The sequence below is a fragment of the Chaetura pelagica genome, unplaced genomic scaffold, assembly GCF_000747805.2.
Source record: "Chaetura pelagica isolate M959 unplaced genomic scaffold, ChaPel_1.0 scaffold18, whole genome shotgun sequence".
NCBI classification, from domain to species: Eukaryota; Metazoa; Chordata; class Aves; order Apodiformes; family Apodidae; genus Chaetura; species Chaetura pelagica.
Window position 1 is genome coordinate 82,607 of NW_009954310.1, and position 22,900 is coordinate 105,506.

At 43.2% G+C, this 22,900-nt stretch overlaps 1 protein-coding gene across 1 annotated transcript in view; it reads left to right on the forward strand.

Moving 5' to 3' along the window:
- Nucleotides 1–6,190, forward strand: part of CMPK1 (cytidine monophosphate (UMP-CMP) kinase 1, cytosolic) — a 9,176-nt gene extending 2,986 nt beyond the window's left edge. Inside the window, exons 2-6 of the mRNA XM_010004030.1 lie at nucleotides 1,761–1,907; nucleotides 2,777–2,929; nucleotides 4,951–5,027; nucleotides 5,115–5,211; nucleotides 5,681–6,190. Coding sequence (XP_010002332.1) covers nucleotides 1,761–1,907; nucleotides 2,777–2,929; nucleotides 4,951–5,027; nucleotides 5,115–5,211; nucleotides 5,681–5,722 — 516 coding nt within the window. The 3' untranslated portion in view covers nucleotides 5,723–6,190. The remainder of the gene's footprint in view (nucleotides 1–1,760; nucleotides 1,908–2,776; nucleotides 2,930–4,950; nucleotides 5,028–5,114; nucleotides 5,212–5,680) is intronic.
- Nucleotides 6,191–22,900: the final 16,710 nt, after the last annotated feature.

Genomic DNA, 22,900 nt, shown 5'->3' on the forward strand with positions numbered 1-22,900 from the left:
AGCAGAGTAAGATTTCTTGCTTATATGGAAAGATTATTCTGGTTTAAGGCTTCTGTAGTTCATAGTTAGTATTGAGATTTGTTATTAAATAGGCATATCCAAATGCAACTCACACTAAAGCATGAGTACAGTGAGCTTATAGAAGATGTCTGTGGAGCTGTTTCTTCACAGTTATTTAGAGTGAAATCTTGCTTCCTTTTTTTGCCAGCTGTGTAGAGTTTTGGAGATTTAGGTAATTATATCCCTTCTTAAATTATGACTATGGCAGAAGTAACTTTCTATGCTTTTGTGGGTGAAATTGGAAAGCAACTGAAATGTTTTTAAAGGCACTTAGTGGGTTGTGTAATATTCCTGTTGTACTTGGTCCACTTGCCAAGTTTTTAAATCCCAAGTTCACAGCCTTGAAAAGTGTGTAGTCACATTATTATGCTGCTCAAATACCTTTTTGAAATTTGCTTTGGATGTTGCTGCAACCAAGCTGATAACCCTGAAGTTTTTTGCTGCTGCTTTTGTTTTACGGAAAAACTTTCGGAAGAGTATGTATAGGTGTACTCAGTTTTGGAGGTATAGCTACCTTAAGGAATCAGCAAGGAGTGGTCTTTATTGCTTGTTTTTATGGACTCTATTTGGTTAAGGAGTATAGTACAGTTGGTTAATTTTCTTGTGGTGTGAAATGAGCTGAGAAAGTGATTGTTTTGTGCTCTGAAATTTCCTGTATAACAATGCATTTCTCTTTGGCAAGACTGTGTGTGTATGTTTGCTCAAGGTGTCTGTTTATGATGGCAAATGCCTGAGAATTTCAAGTGTAATAAATACTTTTCATCGATATTTTGCATTAGCAACTTCTTTTAGGTGTAGTTTGAGGTGAAAGAAAAGAATAGTGGTGTTAGGTGTTTTCCTGCAGGCTGGGTGCTGTACTGGGGTGACATTGTGTGGCACCAGTGTAGTTGTTAACCCTCATCTGCCCCATCATTGTCAGGAGAAGGCACTAGTGTCCCCCAAGGGCTGCCCTCTGAGTTGGTCGTGTTCATGTTAGAGAAGGAGGCAGTGGAGGCAGGTGTGCAGGGCTGGGTTTGGAGGGGTGCATGGGTAGGCTGTTTGTGTAGCTGCCGTGTTAAATGCAGTTAGAAGTGATTTGACTGAGGTAGAGGAGGAAGCTGGTGCCAGAACCACAATGGGAACATAAGGATTTCTGGCTCTTGCGGTGCTTGAAACATTCTTCCTTCTCCAAAGGACCTGGAATCACCTCACGCCCTTTTCTTTAAGTAGGTAATTAGATGAAATTACAAACCTATTGCAGAAACGTACCAAGGAAAGGCACTAGCTTAATTATTTCACTTTGTAAATCAAGAATAGACCCAGTAACCGATAACCATTGATGATTTTCAAGTAGTCAAACTGTTAAGGTGTGGTTAGAGCTGGTATCTACCGTGGTGATTGTTAAACATTGCACAGTGTAACATTTCAGGAAACACCCTGAGGGCTTTGAAACAGTTGTGTTTCCAAACATAACAAAATTACCTAGAAAACAGGAGCCAGTGCCTGACCAATGCTCTGTTGACCTTTCTGTGCCTACGGGCACGCTGGATTGTCACATTACTCACTGAAGGTGGAATAGATCTGTCCCTAGCAACATTCCCTATTGTTCTGTTGCTATTCCCTGTGTTGTAATACAGAGATAAATGTTGACACTGTTGACTGATACTAACTTTGCATGTGTACTAATGCAAGGGAATCTGTGCCTGTTTTTCACCCCTCAGAAATACGGCTACACGCACCTCTCTGCTGGGGACCTCCTTCGAGACGAGCGAAAAAGGCCAGGCTCACAGTATGGAGAGCTCATTGAGAACTACATTAAGGAGGGGGAAATTGTACCAGTTGAAATAACAATCAGCTTGCTGAAGAGGGTAAGGAAAGGGCTTTTTACTTGCTGGTTCACTAAGCAACAAAGCAGAGGTATGTTCTGGAAGAATTGCCTTGCCCCCGATATGAGCAGTATGAAGTGGCAGATACGTAGGTGGGCATTGTCTGCTGGGCTTCTCTTAGCAAGTACTCGTGTTACTTCCTGGCTGGTGGGAGGGTAGTAGGTGATGGCCTCTGATACCTGTGGATCTGTGAGAATGGATTATTTTTATTTTATTAGTAGCTCCAGGGAAATAATTGAAACTCTGTATTTCTTCTTTCCTTTCACTGGCTTTTGGACCTCTTGATCAGCACGGTCATATTTGATTGAAAGGCAGAGGCTTTAAAGGTACAAAGTTTGTGTAAGTTTTATCAAAATAGCTAGCCAGGTGAAGGAGAAGAGCACCTGCTGATGTTCCTGTGGAATGCAAAGTTCTGGCCTTTATCCTTACTAGATGTCCATGAAAACAACCAGAGGATTTCCTTTATGACAGGAAATGCTTCTGTTGCTCAGAGCACTAAATTTATCTGGAGTTTTTCCAGTAGAATGATCTCCAGATCAGGGATATTTTGACATCTTCCTGTGTGACACCACCAACCAGTATCTTGTAGAAAATAAACTTTTAAAGCTGGGGATGTGTGTTCTGAGACTTTGAGCTTTACAAAATAACCTGGTTTGGAAGAAGGTTGTATTTATACATCAATAAATTAATTAGCATGTTTTGAAGATGAAATAAAAATACGTTTTGTAAATCTGCATTAACCCTAAGATAAATGCTTCTTAATTTACCATGTCAACCTTTTGGGGATAATTTAATAAGTAGATAAATGGTTGTATATGCAAGAGATGTTGAATTGAATTATCTTTTATCAGGCTATGGATCAAACAATGGCTGCCAATTCTCAGAAGAACAAGTTCTTGATTGATGGATTTCCCAGGAATGAAGATAATCTTCAAGGCTGGAATAAGACAATGGATGGAAAGGCAGATGTTTCTTTTGTCCTCTTTTTTGATTGTGACAATGAGGTAATGAAATATATTATTTTGTAGCTTTCTTTCTTGCTCTATTATGAGAACCATTCAAGAGGTGCAATAAAATCCTTATCAGACAGTGAATGGACTAGAGTAAGTGTAGAAAGAAAACTTGGTCTGTGAGATTCAAGAATTTTTTGGCAAGATGTTTTTGAAGATAAAACAGCTTCTTTTTTTTTTTTTAAATAGTAGGCAGCTAATTACACTTGGTATAATCATGTGCAAATGAATTCTATTCAAGAAGTACTTCAGGCAATTGCATGAAGTACTTTAAATGCATATATATGCATTTAAAAACTTTATATGCATTATAAAAATGCATATAAAAACTTTAAATGCATTATATATGATTATTTGGTTAATCTTCAGAACACATTGCTCTTTTTACTCTTAGTAGCTGTTGTTTAATCCAAAATGAACTTGATAGCAATGTCTGCTTTTATTTTTGAGTGCTGGCAGCAACAGTCCTTTTTTTTTTTTTCATAGTTATGAGCTGTGTTATAGGATAGCCAGTAATGAACATTTTATTCAGCAAGTCATTAGATTACAAGGGCATTTTGACAGTGATACATTATATTAATTTAACAAGTGCCATGATATGCTGTCTTTTTAATATGCCAGTGCCCTTGGGACATGAAAACTGATATGAGAATCCCAGCACCTTAAGCTGACTTCCTTCCTTTTACCCTTTCTCCAAGTTCCTGAGAAATTTTGTCACTTATCTTTTTATTAATTGCAATTTTTTTTATTTTTTTTTAAATCTCAACAGAGCGAGTCATCGGTTGGGTTTTTTTTCCTATTAAAAAAATTAAATAAGAGTATATTAATTTTTTCACTAGGAGTGTTAATCTTGAGGTTCTAATTTTTTTACTAGATCTAAAAGTAGGCAACAATATGTACATGATCTTCTGGATTTTTTTACTGTGGGTGGAATTTGTAGCGAAAAATGATTTTTAACCATTTTCTTCTTGTACGAGTAGGAAAAATGTATTCATTAGGTGTACATGTGTCAATGTTGCTTGCTTAGCTTTATGTTTCAAAACATGGTTCATTGACAAGTCTTCAGCTACAGTTAGTTCTTAATTTTTACTTAGATTTTCATTTTTAATTCTTCATTGTAGCAGTATTAAAACAGTAAAACATTTTAACTTATAGAAACTGAGTATGTAGCCTTACAAATTTTGTTTCAAGTTGGAGACCCAGTCAAACCCAGAGCCTGAAGTTGCTTTTACTGCCACTGACTGCCATTTTAATAAGCTAAGTGTAAAGCTACCGTCCTTTTTCTCTGGAAAAACCTAACTTCCCATGTGAATTCACACGGAATCACCAAGGCTGGAAAACACCTTTAAGATCATCAAATCCAGCCTGTGACCAAAACCACCACATTGGCTAGACCATGGCACTCAGTGCCACATCCAGCCTTTTCTTGAACACATCCAGGGATGGTGCCTTCAACACTTCCCTGGGAAGTCCATTCCAATGTCTGATCACTCTCTCTGTGAGGAAGTACTTCCTAATATCCAACCTAAACCTCCCCTGGAGCAGCTTGAGGCCCTGCCCTCTTGTCTTGTTGCTAGTTGCCTGGAAAAAGAGCCCAGCCCCCCCCGACCACAACCTCCCTTCGGGTAGTTGAAGAGAGTGAGAAGGTCTCCCGAGTCTCTTCTTCTCCAGGCTTAACAACCCCAGCTCCCTCAGCCTATCCCTAAGACTTTCCCTCTAGTCCTTTCCCTAGCCTTGTTGCTCTCCTCTGGACCTGCTCCAGCATCTCGGTATCCTTGAAGTGAGGGGCCCAGAACTGTACCCAGTACTTGAAGTGAGGCCTCACCAATGCTGTGTACAGGAGGAGAATTACATCCCTACTCCTGGATGCATTCTGGATGCATCTTCCAGATCAGACAGCATGTTTTGTGTCAGGCTTATTTAGATTTTCAGGATTTATTGGGGTTTTTTGTGCCTGATTTCTAGAGAGCTCCTGGTGTTCTTGGTTGTGATGATGCTTTTGCTGTTGCTTGTAGATATGTATCAACCGCTGTCTGGAGAGAGGCAAGAGCAGTGGTAGGAGTGATGATAATCGGGAGAGTCTGGAGAAGAGGTACCATCTCCAAAGCTTTTCACTTCCATTCTCTTTATATTTTTATGATGTAATGCCTTTTCTCTTTTCGCCTGTGTTTCTTCCTAGAATTCATACGTATCTGCAGTCTACTAGGCCTATAATAGATTTGTATGAGAGAATGGGGAAAGTCAGAAAAGTGGATGCCTCTAAATCTGTTGATGAAGTAAGTATATAAGCCAGAAAATCATGGGGGTGACTGTGGCAGGGTACATATTTTTGGCTCTCTTCTCAGATGTATGTATGTGTGGTTAGGGTGTTAATTAAGCACTGATGTGTGTTCTGAGGGAGGTTGTGGAGCTCTCGTTTTGACTCTTGAAGAGCGGATTAAGATGTGAATAACTTTAAGAAATCAATTAGTTATGCTTGAACATGAGCTGGACTAAACACATTCTAAATGTTTCTTTGTTTAACACTGTCTTCTCTTTCTCAGTTTTGTGAGTTTTTGCTTTTCTTTCTGTCTCAGTTTCCCAGAACTGATGCCAGTTTCACTATTAAAGAAATACTGTGAATGTTCTAAGAAAAACCTACGTGTTTTTAAAAATCCTGTCAATTATTGTGTGTGCTGGTTTAACTTGAAGTGTAACTATTTGGCTAACACTTCATAAAAGTAATATTCTTCTCTCTCTTTTTAGGTTTTTGAAAAGGTTGTACAAATTTTCGACAAAGAAGGCTAATTCCCAGCTTGAATATTCAATTAAACTTGTGCTTGAATCCTGCTTGAATAGCTGCTACTGCAGTCCACTCTTTGTAATTGTTTTAAAGGATTTTTAAATTGTTTTTCACGTATCTAATGATGATTCAAAAAGCAGTTGATTGCAAATGGATCTGTTTTTTTTTAATAGGAAATAATTTCTTGTGGCTATAATATACAAATTTCAGGTTTCTTCATTAGTACAAGCTCAATTACTCACATGGCAAAACCACGGTTAAAACATCTCTCTGAAGAGACTATTTATTCTGTCACAGTTCTGTGCCTATCATGGGCAGCCCTTATTCCTTACTGCCATACACCTTTTATTTTTCTTTTGCTTTAAGGATCAACTAAATAGCAGCATTAAGCAATGAGGGACTTGTGTGCCCTTGTTTGTTTTTTTGGATGCTTGGACCAAATTTAGCAGGTTTTTTTTTCAGCGTATAATTTTATGAGGAAGTTCCCTGTTATCCCCAGACCTGAATTCTGTAAGTCAAGCTGCAGTTAGTATGAGAATCTGTTGTAGCAGTTCTCACAAAACTATTTAATATGCTCTTCAGCAATAGACATACAAAATACTTTATGGAATGTGGTGCTTTCTTAAGGCTGTGGATGTAGACTGTCTTATAAGTTCTTGAGGACTTGGGTGACATAACCCTGGGCTTAAATGTGTCTTCATTTGCAAGTGGTTAAGAATATAAATTAAAAGTCAGGTCAGTATTTCCATACTCATTTATTTTAATAGCTATATTCTTAGTTACAACATGGTCTTCACAAGATGGCAAAACTTAGGTAGTGTACAGTAAGTAAAATCTTCTAACAGTTATATCTTTCTTAATAAGTGGAAAGGATTTTGTGTATTCTTATTTTTTTTGAAGTACTGTGTTACTGAATGCTCTAAGGTTTGTTACCTGGGGAAATATTTTTATGGTTAAACTAGTGAATTTGTTTCCCTAAAATGGTATAATTTTAAGAGCTGTCTGTTTGAAAAGATTGTAAATTATTGCACTTTTGTTACAAAGTGGTCAGCTGAGAGGAAGATACCTGCAGGAAAAAAAGTTCCATTTCCTAAACAATTTGGGTCCTGCTCCTTCACCTTCTCTTGAATGAGCCAAGTACAGTCAGCAGCAATAGTTGTGCTGAGCAGATAACCAGCTGAAACAAACTGGTGTAAATGTTTGCACAGATGTGGTGTAATTCTGCCTTTTGTTTAAAGTAACCTTTTCTCTCCCCTATAGAGCTAGCATAGGGCTGTGGGGCCCCAGCCCTGCATTCCTTGCATGCCCTGAGCTTTCACTGAAGAAGGCTCCAGAAGGCTTGAAGGATGAGTGTTTTAACTAATGTTACTGATGGGATGGTTCTTCCTAAGTTAACTGACACTGTAATTGGTTTCTGGTATGCTAATAGGTGTTGCAAATTACAGGGAGTTCCAATTTGGAAATCTTGGGGTTCAGCTCTTCTTTATTGACGACTTTCTTTGTTGAGGAAAAGTTTAAAATTAAGGCTAGCTTCTAATTAGAATCAGACATGTCAGTCCTCATCCTGCAATCTGATCTGGGCAGGCACATTTGTATTTGCATGAATTCTCATCTCACTGAGGTTCCTGAGGCTGCTGGACTGGGGAAGAGATGGGTACAGAAACCAAGGGTAAACTCTAGTGTCCTTTCCAGTGTGGCTGGAATTCAAATAATAGACTGAGCACAACTAGCTCTTTACTACTGCAGAATATATGGACCATGACTGCTTTTGTCAGTGTGGGAAGCTAATGCTTTTCTCTTTGTGAATTTCCCCTTAAAAAAAAGAAAAATCATGGCATTTCATTCTTAGTGTGTAACTGTGCTGACATAGGATAGGATCCAGTGAAACTGCATGTTTTGATAGGAAGGTTAGAATCAGGGTTTTTCCAAGAAGACTTCAAACAGAATTCTTTAATCTAATTAGAGAGATTTAATTAGGTTTTTTCTAAGTTACTGCCTTCTACAAGTTCTGTTCAGAGTAGAGTATCTGTTTTTTCTAATCATATACTTTTCTGTGTATTTAAGTGCTGAAGCAAAGAAAAAAAACCCTTTGGAGCAAGTTTTTAGCAAAAAACACAATGTTTTGGCAATATTGAATTTGGAGTGGATTGTAATGTGTCTGTGCAAAGACTAGATTTTTTTTTTGTCATTTTATTTATTGAAGATGCCATTAAATGTGTTACCAATTCTTTCAGGTTGGACTTATGATTGAGATAAAGATTAAAGGCAATATGCCCATGTGTTGTGTCTGTTTAGCAGCAAAACTGTACAAAGAATTTGAGGAGATCAATAAACTTTGTTCTGTGGCTTAATGTGAGTGCATGGCTTACAGTTATCTGTCACAAAGGGTGTTTTTATATGTGTCTGTCTATATGAAGTGTGTATTTATTAGTGTTAGAGACTGTGTGGCTTCATACTCAAAGGTATGTGTATAAAAGTTCAGTTTCCACCCTCAAACCTGAAGTTCTGAAGACCCTTACAGGCACAGATGAATGGCTGTGAAATTGGTGCCTTTTCTTGATTGTATAGATTTATCAAACTACTCTGTTCATGCAGTTGTGCAGTGAGAATTCTTTTGGCACATCTGTGAAAGAAGTGGGACTTGAAGTGGGCTAGGAAACATAAACCTATGGCATGGCTGCTGTTGGAAACTGTTTTTTCCTTCATTCCTCGTTTCTCAATTGCCAGCTGATTTTTTGGATGCCATTCTGCCACTTGGCAGCAAATGTCTACGTGCTGTACTGGGGCCTGTCTTAAAGGAGATGGGCACAGCATAACCCTCTTTATAAAAGACCCTGAGAGGTTGCCTGGCTTAATTTAAAATGTTTTCCTTTTTGACAAAGTTTTGTCACAGAATGGGTTGGTTGTTCACATGTAGGTTTCCAGTAAACAACATGTTGAATTCGAAACCTTAATCTAGAAAGATTTGCAGAGCTGGCCTAAAAGGGCTTGGAGAAGAGGATTTTCCAGCAGTTGTAGGTATCTTTCTTCTGATAAAAACTATATGAACCTAACTGTTTTGCTGAAGCCCCACCCTGAGGCTGTAGTGTCTCCTTGAGGACTGGGTGATGGGCAAGGCTCTGGTGGCTTGCCCCTGAGCAAGCTTCTCACTCCCACAACTGGGAGATTTGGACAGGAAATCCCAGCCCGAAAGGTGCCAGTTTGATGGAGTGGTGAAGAAGGCAGAGAAGACCACAAGCATGAAGATTGCCTCAGTGCAAGATACTCCCCGCTAGAAACATTTGTCCTTAATAAGAATTGGTTCATGAGGGAGTTCCAAGGTCTTGTGTAAAAACATTGTGTTTTACAATAGTGGGGACATCTGTGTGCTGCTGCCCAGGCTGAACTGGGGAGAATGGGAGAGTTAAATGGAAAAAAACCTCAGTTGAGGCTGGAGCTGCCAACTGTCATTACCGGTTAGCAGTTTCTGGCTGCCAGCCTTTAGGAGGGTTGCAGCTTAGGGGATTACTTTTCTGCTTAGTTTGAAGTTCAATACCAGTTCGGTCCCTGTGGTGATAGATCGTGGCTTTCAGAGACATCTCTGTGAGTATTCAGCTGGCCTTCTGCTTGGGGAGGGGGGTGACACCTTTCCCCTTGACACCATCAGGTTATTTCTTCAGGACGTGGTGCAGCAGGACTTGGAGAATGGGCACCTGGGAGGTGCAGTTCTACAGCCCAAAGATCCCAGGGTTAACTGCTGGTCACGAGAACTGCAAGGTGATGGAAAGAGGATTCAGCTAATCAGGTAACAGAGGAGACAGTAACAAAAATATTAAGACTTCTGGTTTCATGTAGCAGCAGTTATCACACTCTTGATCTGCAGACTTTTATAAATCTTCCAGTGGAGATAGGGAGGCAGAGATGAATTTAATCTTGCTACTCTCGCTATTTTTCATGGATTGCTTAGTTTAAGATGGTGGTTTTCAGACTGTGGTCTCTACAGTATTTCTGTTGGTAACAATAGGCTTCTTTATTGAGGCTTCTAATCTGCTCAGTTGATGTGTTCTCTATCCTCTTTGCTTTCTGCCTTTTAATGTCTTTTCCTTACCTTTCTGAATTGTGGATGCTCTTTGGGATGAGGAAGGAGATGCTCTTGCTGATCTCTGGATTGCAGAAAAAACAAAATCTTTAAATACCTTCTGCTAGAGGAATCAGGACCTGATTCTGCCAATGAGCTGGAAACACAATCTGTAACCAAACTGACGTAAAGCACATTGTGCTTGGCCCCCGAAAATCTTTGTGTAGTTCCTCTGCTCTTTTCTCCCACAGGAATAAGATCAGATGTGTGTGTTTTGCTTCAGCACAGGGCTTAGCAAGAAAAAAAAGTGCTTTGCAAGAATATAATCTCTTCAATCACTCTGTTAAACTAGCAATGACCTGTTACTCTTTGATGGGAGCAAGTGAGATGATTGAGGAGGGGAGAAAAGATGCTTAAGCTCAGTCAATTCTGTTTCACGAGTCAGACTTCAGCTTTAGATACACATCTGTTCTACACAGCAGTGATGCTTGTATTTACTTCAGCTATTTTGTGATCGTGCTGGAGAGAAATCCATACAAAAGCACTCTCTGCCTAGAAGTTGCCTGCCTTCCCTCATCGTTTCTGCCACTTTGAATTCCAGGGGTTTTGGGGACAGGAATCTGTCTTCAGGGTAAAGCTGTAAAAGCTAAATTGGGCAGGATGAAGGAGAATTGAGCTATGCTCATGAAGAACAAGATCCACAGCTTATTTCACCATGGGCAGCAACACCAGGCCATCTTGTCATCTTGGTTTATAACTGCATTCAAACAGCAAAGCAGAAATTTTCTCTTCCCCCTCAGATGTTTGGCAGCAAGCTTGCCTTTGTCTGAAGTGCTTCTTGAGCACTGTGCAAACCATTCATTCCTAAACCAAATCCCAGTTTGAGTTGTGCTTTTTCTCCCTAATTTACAAATAGGAGGGTTTGGTTTAGTTTCTTGTTCTAGCTGCTGCAGTGAGACAACTCTTAGAAAATACAAGGCGCCATCCCAAAAGATATTATCTGTTTTATTCTGGAGGGCTTTTTAGCACAATGCACTTTCTTCGTGGTAAGAAATGGCCAAGATTGCTGGATTGCTGCATGACTACTGAAGTGTAATGATATGTGGGAATGGTGTCTTATACAGCAGCTCTGCTTGCACAAGCTTTCTTGCTCAGCATGCACTTCTATTCAGTGCCCTGAGATATGACGAGAATTTTTTTGGATAGCTTCTCAACTGGATCAAGGCTTAAGGGTGAAGCTTAATCTATTGTGGAGAACTTCAGGAACTACCAGGATCTGTCAAGGTATTTGGAGGATGTAATGTGTGGTGGTCTTCTTTCCTGACTGAGCAGAGCACTACCTCTGTTACCTCTGTTGTCTTCTAAACTGGTCAAGTATCCTAAGGTCCATTATGTTCTAACTAAGCATCTCTGTCCTTGTCTGAATACTTCCTCTGTTATGACAGAAATCATCAGTACCTTTATTTCAAAGGAAGGACTAGCACAGTCCAAAGTGAAGCTGCTGCTCCACCTCATACCCTGCACATGCAAACTTCTGTGGAGGGAGATGCTCTCTGGGAGCTGTAGTGGCTTCCTTACTTCCATCTGCCTTTCCAGGCCATGCATCCTGGATGGACAAGATTTCCCAAGGTATAGTAGTACCTCCCTACACTGAGAGGGGACATGGATCACAGGAGAAGCCCTTGGCACAGAAGACAACAATCCTGGCTCCATTTTCAGCTGGATCACAGGAGAAGCCCTTGGGCACAGAAGACAACAATCCTGGCTCCATTTTTCAAATGAAAGCATAATCAGCAGCTACATTCTTGCCGGGTGATCAGAATGTTAATGGGAAATAGAAACGGGGATAATTTTACCACGTTCTTTCTAATTTAAAATTTTCTGTGGAAAGAAAGAGCATTTGACTGCTTCCTTGTGACAGAGCTCAGGGTTCTCAGGGCTGTCCCTTGCAGCAAGCATTACGTTTGGCTCACCATGTGTGACAGCTTGTGAAACTTTCCTGGGCTCTTGGATGCTGCTCTTGCCAGCGAGAGCAGATCGCTCCCAGCAATAAACATCCCACAAAATTATGTATGTTCTTTAAGAAAAGTACCAAGATTTTCTGCTAATTGCAAAAATACATAATGGATGCCTTCAGCATCTGTTATTTATTCTCTAACCAGCTTTCATCCAAAAGTAACCTTTAAACAAACATTAAGATTGAGGAGTTTAACTGTTCCAATGTGTCACATGCATCGACACCCTCCAGTTTAATTATGTTTGAGACACATGCTTAGAGTTGACTTCTCGGGAGAGGGAGAAGTTGTTTATATCTCTAGCTTGGAGATGTTCACAACCTGGAGAAGAGCTCAGTTCTGTGCCAGGGCTGAAAGCGTGTCTCAGGCGTTTAGCTGAGCTCTTTTTGGAAGCCAAAGCCCAGCAGAGAGATTTTGCTCAAACAGTTGCTTCCATCTACCACAAGGAGGGGTGCAAGGCTCGCAGAGGAAAGGCTGGAGCTTGAAAGTGCCGTTCTTGGGCTGTACAGGATTTCCCGTATATATAAAAAACTGATTTAAAAAAATCTGCTTTTAAATTTTTCATTATTATTATTACTATTTTAATGATGTACTTTAAAGAAAAAACCCACAAGGAAATGTATTTTTGGACGGATTTTTGGTTGCAGTGAGATCTGCTATATTGGTAACTTGGCAATGATGAACATCGTGCTTTTTTTGTCAGTTTATTTAATTGCATCTAATGAGAACAAGTAGATGGGGCCAACTTAATTACTGTGGCTGTTCTGTGCCACTTCATTCGTGATGTGTTTGTCATTCCCATCCTGAACCAATGAGGCAACTTTCCGAGCTTTGTTCACATGAGAGTTTTCCATTAGCAAAGGAGCCACAGACCTGGTATCAAGGCAGAGAAGTATTCCTGGTGCCTCTCCATCCCAGAGTGCCTCAGCAGTGAGATCTTTCCTGAGCTGGCAGAGGGAGCACTGAAAGGGAAGCTGATGGGGAAAGCTGAGTGGTAAGCACCAGATTCCCTCTCACAGGGGAATTTTGGAGTGAAATGACTGTAGCTACAAAGTCAAAACCCAACATTGTTCTGTCTGTTGACTGATATTTTATGGTGAAATCTCTTAGTTGTCCTTCCACCCTATTAATCCAGGACTCTGATGGAAAAGCATGGACTAGTTTAGTCCTTCAGCTACAGCTGTGAAGATACTCCCCAGGTATCCTTCAGCAATAACGAGCCTGCATTTCCCAAAAAGACCTCAGGGTAGGGGAATGGGAAGAGGTAGAGTTGGCATCTTGGCTGGTGGAGGGCAGAGGGATCTTGAGATGTTGGCAGGGTTACCTTGGCAAAACCTTGTGCTGGGTCATAGCCAGTGTGTGGTACAAGCAGGACCAGCAGCAGTCCCCTGTATAGGGTCAGTAGTGGGGACTTGCAGGACCAAGTAAGAGCAGAAGGGGAAGGTGTCTTGCAGGCAGTGCAGACATTGGAAAAAGGGACAAGAGTTGGCTTGTGGTTTAAGAGCTTTTTTTACTTCCTTTAAAGCCTTGGTAGTGGACAGTGTGAGGAGGACAAGATGATGAATTAGGTCCCTTATTAAGTCCAGGCTTAGGAGAGCTTCACTGCATCAGTTCAATGAATCAAGAGTCATTTAACCTCCACATTATTCCTGGTGTTTTGGTCAGGATGTTAAACATGTTCTGCCATTTATCCTAAGTGTTGAGAGGAGGTAGTTTTTTTCAGGGATATTAATCAGTGCAAACTTTTTAGAGCACCTACTCATGGTGCAAATGAAGTGCCCTGAGAACAAGCTGACGGAGTTGTGGGCAGGGTGAGAACTAAAAGCCCTTGAGGGATATGACATCTCTCAGCAGCCACGTCCAACCTGCTAATGTCCTTCTGTCCTGCAGAATAAAAGATTAGATGGTTTTGCTTCAGATAAAATGTGTTTTTAAAAGTTAAGAACACCAATAAACTATAATTATAAGACTCAAGTGACCTTAATAGTAATAATAAAAGGTGATAACCTTAATTAAAAAAAAAAATACTGAAAAAATGACTCATCTTTTAACTGACACTGTGTTAGGAATTACTCCAGTAAAGGGAGATTTTGGGTCCCTTTGGGAGAGCAGGTAGTTTTCTGCTCTCTGAGTACACACAGGGTCACCACAGAAGCTAACCACAGTAGACAGGAGGCATATTAAGAGCCTTAATTAGCTTGATTGTGATTCTTCCATTGTGAGAATTCATTAACTCCTGCCTTATCTACCCTGCTGTCCCCTCTCCGAACTGCACAGTCCCATAAAAATATGAGCTCAGGGGGAAAAGACAGAAGTGGGGAGATGAGAGCCCCCACAAACAGCCAAGGAGCTGCTGAAGGGTGCAGAAATAGATAAGGTCATTGGCAAAACCCCACATGTGTTGCACGGTAACCCTTATGAGCTACTAATTTGCCTAATTGGTCCCAGCTGGGAATGCAGCCCAGGTGGGTGAGGACAGGCAGTTGCTAACTGGGCACCTGCTGGTTCCCAGAAGGCAGTGCAGAATTGCCAGTTAGAGCTGAGGGTTTCACACCCGAGGAGGGGAAGCACTAGTTCTGTGGCTCCTGCATTGGGTTCCAGGGAAGAAGCAGAGGTGAGAGCTCTGGGTTTGGTTATTCCTGCTTTGGTTTGCTCAGGGGCAAAACTGAAGGCTCCTTTGGGCTGTCTGAGTGGGGCTGGGCTGTGGGAGGGGAAGGGGCTGGGGATTTTTGAGTTATTCGGGTGTTGTTGGAGACGGAGCAGGGACTGGAGCTCAAAAGCTTAGGATCCCTTGGGCAGAGGTCTCCACCAGCTGTGGGGCTTCACTGTGCTGCCCGTCAGTCCCTTTCCCCACTAGTAAATGCCCCAAAGCTCCCAAGTTGCTGAGGAGTTTGATGTTACTCAAGGGGACTTAGGTGGCCCAAAGCCTGTGTGACTGGAAAGCCTGCCAGGCTCTCAGAGAGCATGAAATTAGGTTAGAACTCCTCTGAAGCTTGTATTTTTTATTTTGCTTTCTGATTTCCTTTTTTTTGTTTGTTTGTTTCTGCCCTATAACTATAAGGAGTAGGAAAGCTTTTCCTTTTTAAAGCAGACTCTGATTTCTCTATCATCCCTTGAAGCTTCATTTTAAAGGAAATAAACCAATCCTGCCCAAATCCCTCTAACTGCAAACCTTAAAGAGGCATTGCCAACTAAACTTGAACTGAGAAAATGAGCAAAGGGTGAGAGGTGAAAGAGAAAAGGTTAAAGGAGTTGCCAGGCACCAGTAGCACACTGGGGAACCTCATCTGCTGCAGGAGCTGCCCTGGTGTATCAGGCTGGTGGAAAGCTCAACCCTGCCCACAGATCAGTGCATGTCCTGCTGAGGAGCAGGGATACTTGTTCTTTTTTGTTGTTTACTTTTAAGTCACAGTGAGCTCTGCAGGTGAGGTGCAGGATTAAACCCTGCCCCTCCTCTGCAGGGCTGTGGCACAGATGATGGAGGTGAGACAGAAAGACCATGACCCCGTATTGTCCTCTGCCCGCAGAAGCACCAGCCCTGCTGCCTGTCTCATGTGCAGGTGATGCCATTATGGCTTTTCTGCCTCAAAGAGAAGTTTGAAGAGGAGTGACAGAAATAAGAACTGTTTGGTATGGTGTAAGCTGCTGCTGTGGACCTGCTGGCTCCCTGTGCTGCTGCCCAGCAGTGGGGACAGACCCTCTGTTCCCTAGGAAACTCTCCATCCCAGGCTTGATCCTTGGTGTTTTTAAACCTGTGATGGTGTGAACAGAGGAAAAGGGCTGTTTGTGTGCTTGAAACTGGGTGTCCAAAAGTACGTGGAAGTGGAAAGGAGGATTTGGGCAACTGCAGGAGGAGAGGCTGCATCAGGCTTGACCCCCCTGTAGGACATGCACGTGGGGGGACAGTGGGGTGGCAATGCTGGACTGTGTGTTGTAGGGTTGAGAGCCTCTCTGAAGGATGTGTTCATCAGGTGCACATCCATGGGCATGTCATACCCCTGTCTGGGTTCTGCACACCTGGATTCCCCCCCTTCCTGCACAGAGACACTGACAGCCCCCAAAATCTTATCCTTGAGGGATGACATTACTGGCATCTCATAAGGTCTCCGGGGGTGAAGCCACAAGCAGCAGACTGAAAAAACCTTTCTGAAGGTAAATAAAGCCCCAAGCTGTCCTTTGATTTTAAAAGGAGCTGCCTCCCGGGGTGACCTGGGGGTGCGTGTTGATGGGTACCTGCCGCGGGGGCTTAGTCTGAATCTAAATCCCTTCTCCCTCTGCCTCTCACCCCTGAAATGGGAGCTGTCATCGTGCTGCTCGATCTTTTAAGTCAGCCTGAATGCCTGAATGTCTCCCTTCTTTAGTAAAAGAAGGAGTCTCTGGGCTGCAGCATGAAGCAGTTGCTGTGTTTTAAGGTGTGTTCTGGCTCACTCTTTAGTGTTTGCCTGATCTCCTCTGCCCCGTGGCTCGGGTGAAGTCGTGTTCCTGATGAAAGGTTTGTTCTAGTGAAAGTGAGGGAGGCAGCAGGGCCTGCAGGTCTGTGAATAGGCCTGTTTTTGAGGCCACTGTGGTCTCTTGAATTGGGCACCCTTTAGTTGGGAGGGGAGGAATGATGGGCACCCAGGATGGCTGTAGGTCCCTCTTGCTCCATGGGCAAGAGGGGCCCCTGAAGTCACCCCTTGCCTCCTGAGTGAGAGCATGGCTCTGGGCTGGATGAGGATGAGGCAAGCAGAAATGGGGCTCTGGCTGCTCTCTGATAGAAAACACAACTGTAAACCTGCTAGAAATATCCATCCTAAGTAACACAAACCCACCAGCAGCTGCCAGGAAGCTGTTGGGGAGGAACCAGCAGTGGGATGTTTGCTGCTGAGCCCTGGCTGGAGAGCATTGGGCTGACAAATACCTCAAGTGAGACATAATCACTCTGCCAGACATGAAATAAACCCTGGCAGCAGGTACCTTTCTGTGCTTACTTGTGGTCTTTTCCCTTTTTGGCCCCAGATCACAGACTACTTGGTGGGGACATCTTTATTGCTAGTCAACCAAAGGGCAGTGATGGAGAAAACAAACAGGAAAGGCATGGTGGAAGGGCAAGTTTCAGTGACCTGATGTGGGGGTGGGGACACAACTTGATGGAGCTTACATGAAATGAATGGCTCTAGCAATGACATGGTCAGTCTTTTGGTGAACACAAGAAGGGGGGAGGACTGTGTGGCTCTGGGACAATACCTGGCGACTTGCATGGAGGAGAAACCCTGGCACCACCATGAGGCTGATGAGAGGTGATCTGGGCAGGTCATTCAGAAAATTTGGTTTGCTGGCCCCAGGGGGACATAATTGCCTTGACCTGATGTTATCTGGGAGGTTGCGTGTTGAGGAGAAGGCAGCAAAATGGGCAGGAAAGCAGGAGCCTCTGACTGGGAGCTGAAGAGGGGATAAGCCTGGCAGGAGACAGGATGTGCTTCACTGGTGCTGAGAGGAATGTGAGGGGTTGGGAGGGAGCTGGTGTGAGACTGGATGCTGGCTTGGCTGAGGCTGGTTTAAGCTGAATCAGCTTCATTTATGTTCTCTCAGAAGCTGGGTGCAATAGTTTTCAGACCTGTTTCTAAGTACCTTGTTTTCATGTGGTTGGTGCTTCAGTCTCCTTCCCTAAGAATGAAAGTTCAGCAAAACCTGGAGTTTTTCTTAAGAAAAGTTTCCAGATGTATCTCTATGTACACCTCTGAAACTAGAGATTTAATGTGGATCAGATCCTGGCTGGGTGAGGGCTCTGGACATCACTGGACAGTGAGCTGGTCTCACATCCCACAAGGTTCCAAGATCTCTGTGGGTGTTACTCGTGCAGCTCCTGATGAGTTGAGATTAAGTGACATTCCCAAGGGCACCCAGATGTTCTGGGGCCCCAAAAAGGGAGGAGCCCAAATCTCCCAGCCAACCTTTAACTATCAAAACTGTCTTTTAACTTTGTTTTCCCTTATTTTGTTTACATTAACAGCCAACAAACTCACACTATCTATTAGCATAAAACTTTGTTCATATTGGTTGGTTTAACACTGAAGTGGATGTATTTCTAGGGTAACCACCAAAAAAAGCATTGGTTTGTTCTTGATTTTCAATTGCATTCTAATTTTCAGATGGCTACATCATTAATAGGGGGAACCTGCTGAATAAACAGCCATTACCTTTCTTTGTGAAGAGGTTATGTTTCGTTGTGCTTGCAGAAATGACTTCTGCTGCCCTATGTTGCCTTTTAAAAGCAAAAGAATAATAAATATGCAACAAAGAGTATCACCCCAGGTATGGTGCCTGTTTGGAAGGAAAAATCAGGTTTGATATTACATGTGTTGTCTGATTTATCTTTTTCTTTTTTTTCTTTCAGTGCAGCCTGATTGATTCCACTTGTTTTCGCCCAAGATGTGGCCAGTAAAGCTGCTTGTCTGAGTCATCAGCTAGATAAATAACTGGCAACTTCAAGGGCCCATCTCCTAAATCATTCCACAGTTGCTTGTGGCCCTCACAGAGCTTGGTTGCTTGTGTGTTTGAGTCAGCTGTAAAGTCTAATCTGGGCTTTCGTTGGCCCCAGGAGACCAACAAACTGCTGATTGGCTTGTCTTGGCACATCTGCTGGAAGAAGACAGTGAGTTGCTGGGGAATGTGTGGTTTGGGATGGTATTTATAGCTGGATTGGAGGAGCCTTCCTGAAACGGACACCCTGGGATGCACACCTGGCACCCACACCATCCCTCCTGCAAGGACCTGGTGCAATCCTCTGTGTGGAAGCAGTGGGGCTTGTCCTTCCTGGTGGGTCTGACCTGGACACTGGGGTGCCTGGGGATGCCACACCAGGCTCTGCGATTTAACAGATCCTGAAATGGGCCATTCTGGCATCTTGAGTTTCTCCAAATGCAGGTATCAGTGCCAGGTCCTGCAGGTCTAAACATAACCCCCACTTCAGGGTCCTGCAGAGTAGCCCACATGGTGGAAAATAAGAAGCAGAGCCACATGGGCTGCATAGCTATTGTCTCATGCAGCCCTCTCCTTGTCACCAAGTGTTGAGAGATTTAAGATGGATGTAGATCTGCTTCTTCATACATGGTGGTTATCTGGTTTCTTGGAGAGACTTGAGTCCATCGACTTGAGTAAGAGAGATGCTTGACATCAGCTCTTCTGTCCCAGTGGTTTATTTCCGGCTTGACTTACGTTTTTAGGGGTGTCACTTGGGTCTTATTGAAACCAGATCCAAAGTGTGACTCCACTATGGTTGAGGAACTCATGCTACTGTCCTGGGAATGTCAAAGGAGCTGGACTGGATGCTCCCTTGGCTGGATATGTTTTTCTGGGGGGTATGATTGCAGTTTAATATGCAAGAAGGTGCCAAGAGCAGGATGAGAGACAGCTCAGCAGCAATCTTGGAGCTTGAGGAAAAATCATGTAAATCTGGAACAGACCCATCCTCTTCAGAGCTGGCTCCAGGCTTCTCAGCAGGAGAGAAACAGCTTCTGCTGGATTGGAAAAATAAAGCAGCTCAAATGTGACTGGTGAGAGGTCCTGGCCCCTTGGTTTCTATCAGGCACATTTGGAACAAGCCTGGTGCCTTGGGAGAGGTACCACTGAGCCCCAAGGAGGTCTCTGGGGGCAGTGGGCATGGGGGGGCAGAGCCCTCCCCTCCTTCACATGGCATCAAGGAGTTAAAGGTAAGTGAAGTTGAAGGACAATGAATGGATTATGCTTTGTTGGGAAAAAAGGTGATATTAACACACTGCCCTGTGTGACAGTGACACTCTTGAATGTCACATCAGCTCATTGAGTTAAAACTGAGCAAATCCGTGTGCTTTTCTATACATGTCCCCATCATGATTTGAGCCACCTTGGCTTTTGTGGTGGCAGTTTTGGACATGGGCTTCTGAAGCCCACTCAAGTCCTTGTTTGACTGCTTCCTGGTACAGATGTTGGGTGCAGACTCTGCCAACAGCATGGACACCAGCTCTGCTGGGGTGACTGACATCTTGTGGTGGTATTAAGCAGGAACCGTAGTGTGATACTGCTGTTTAATACCTACATTATCCTAATTCATACAATGATAAGAAACTCTATAGGCACCTTCCTGCAGGGACTAAACTCTGGTCTGTGATGATCTGCCTTTGGTCTGTGCTTCCTCTGTTTTCCCAGGGAGATAATTGTTCCTGCAGCTCAGTGCTTTGCTTTGGTTGACCTTCCTCTCGCTTTTCGTAACAAGATTTTGCTGCATGAGAAATGGTTTCTGAAAAGATGAGCCCGCTCTGTGTCCATGAACAATGTGCATCATGGGGTGTCAGCACCACGAGGTGTCTGGGGGCTCCCAACAGCTCATCAGCTGTTCTGTGCAAAGGGAAGGGAGTTGAGCTAGCCCCTTTGCTGATGGATATTTGGAATGTAAATGGTCAAATCCCCTCTCCAGCCAACTGAAAGGCAACCACCACATCTCATTCTCTTCCTTGACCTTCCTCTTTTATTTAATAGATGTTTTCTTCTCTCTTCCTACCCTCATAACATTTGTGTCTGGGTCTAGGTTTTGCAGAGAATGGTGCTCTCCTCCATGGCTTCCCAGCTCTATCTCCTCCTCCTTTTCCAGCCTGGGAAGGACTGGACTGGTCTCTGACCTCTTTGTGAAGGAGGGTCCCTTCATGTACAGTGGTGGCAGAGCTGGGTAAAAAGAGGCAGAGGACTGGAAGAAGCATTTTGGCAGTCAGTGCAAGTGACCAAGTTGAACTACTAGTTAAAGTTTGCCAGTTGAGGGTGTGTCGAGTATTTTTGAGCATGATAAGACTCCAAGGAGTCCCAGAGCAGATTTTCACTATTTAGTTTCCTGAGATTTGCATGTTTTTCTTGTAGAAAGAAAACTTGCCCTGCCTTTTGCTGCATGCATTTTTTTTTAAAATGTAAAGTGGAAACAAGCATGTGAAATAATTCTTCTCCTTCTGACAGCAACATCTGTAAAACCTTAAAGCTGGAAGGAGGCAGGAACCAAGAGATTTATAACCCCCTGCTGAAATATTGGAACGACCCTATTTCCCAGCAATTAGCTTTGCTCAAAACATTTTTGTTTCCTATTAGAATCAATCTACTAACATTTACATTGATGTGTTTAATAGTTGTTGGCCATCTCTGAATTCCAGCAGGCAAGGCAGGAGGAGGGGGAAGGAATCTGCTTTGTAAACTGGGAGAGCGTTTGTGTGGCGTCGTGTGTTGGGTTTGTTGATAGTGGTGAAAACATCCATCATGCTATGCTCCAGGATGGGGAATGACATCTTTTGGGAAGGAGAAGAGAAATGGGTTTTGGCCAAAGCTTCTCTCCCTCTGTAGTCTATCAGAACTAGCTCCAGTGTCTTTGCTGGAGAGTGGATCGTGATTCAGCTGAAACTGGTGGAGAGGACAGAAGATGATGGAGTGGTCCTTACATGTAAGATGCTGTAGGAATCACTAAGGGCTCTGATGGTCAAGTGGTGATGAGTTAGACTAAGAAGTGGGTGGTTGGGTGGATCATTCCCCCTCTTCAGTTGATGTAGCAATCTCCAGCAGAGTCAGGAGCTGGTAGCAGCAGCTCCTTTGGCTTCTCTGGGGCATTGTGGGTGGAAGAGTTTCTCTCAGCCCTCAAGAAGAAGTGGATTTTTGGATAGGTGACCTAATTTAGTTTGGTTTTATTTGCTTATTTTGGGGGGGATTTTGTTTGGGGGGTTTTTAGGATGTTGAGAGCATGATGTGATGGGATGAAACTGAGAATCAGATACTTTAAGCTGAGATGTAATGTGAGGAGAAAGCCTAATGCCTGAATATATTTATAGCTTGGGTTGGAGGAGGCAGCAAATGTTGTGACAGTATTGTCTTGTAGGAGAAGAAGAAAGAAATTCCCATTTATTCCTTGGCTTTGAGATCAGGAAGATAAATGTATCTAAATAAGGTTCTGGGTGGATCTGAAAAAGATAAATGGTTTAATTGTTGAAAAAAACACAGTTCTAGGGATGTTGAAACACAATTGAGTTTAAAATCTTGAGGATGTTTAAGGAGAGTGTTTTGTTTCTTTGCTTTGAAATGATTAATGTGCCTTGAAAATTGAAAGAACAAAAAACGATGATTCTGGACATTGTTAATTGGCTGTGTGGTGTTCCTGTGATGGACAGGATGGAGGAGAAGCTTTCTGGAGAGATGCTGTAGCCCTGCAAATGATGGATGATCACCCGTGGTATTCCACAGGGCTTTGTCTATTTACTTTCTGGAGGTCTCTTTCACCATGAGGAATCATTCGGGAAGTTAACTCCAGGATGGACAGCAGATGGAGTCAATGGAATTTTGTTTAAGTCACAGATGATTCACTTACTTTGGCTGAAAATAAGCCTTTCCTGGCCCAGTTCCTCTTCCAGCTATGCCCCAGTTTCCCATCTCCTGTACTGTGCAGTTGTAACTGTTTAATGAGGCTGATCAGTTATCTGGATAATCAAGTGGTCTGAGTTAAATCATCCCTTTTGGGGCTGGGGCAGTGAGCTGGAGCATGGTGCTGCAGGCAGCAAAGGTGGCAATTTCTTAATCTGGTTTTGCCTTGGGAACCAAGGCTTTATATAATTATAGATGAATATTCAGTCATTCAGATGATCTCTCCCCCTGGATCATCCAAGTGGCTCAGATGCTTTCCTCACTCAGGCATGTGCTGAAATAGTTGCTTGCCAGCAGAACCTAGAGATGCACTGCAGGTAAAGAGGCTTTTTTGACAATCTTGGAGAGCAAAGATGTGTGTCCCAAGAGGCAATGGTTGCCTGCCATCTCTCCTGTCTTGGGGGCACTGCCTGGGTCCTCTGTGGGGTTTGGGGCACCTCTGCTGACTCTGCTCAGTGGGGTGGTGAGGGTCAACGTATCTCTTGGAGGCCTCGCAGCAAAGTCCGCCTGGTCCATAAGTCTCCATAGATGGCTGGAGCATGACAACACAAGCTGAGAACTGAGTTACCAGCTCTTCCAGTGTGTGGAGACACCAGGGTCTGAGATGAACGTTCCTCTCCTGCTCTTTGCCACAAGCTTGCCCCAATGCCTGCTGCAGAGGGAGGTGCTGCTGTCAGTCATCAGCCTGTCCCACTCCAGGCATTCCT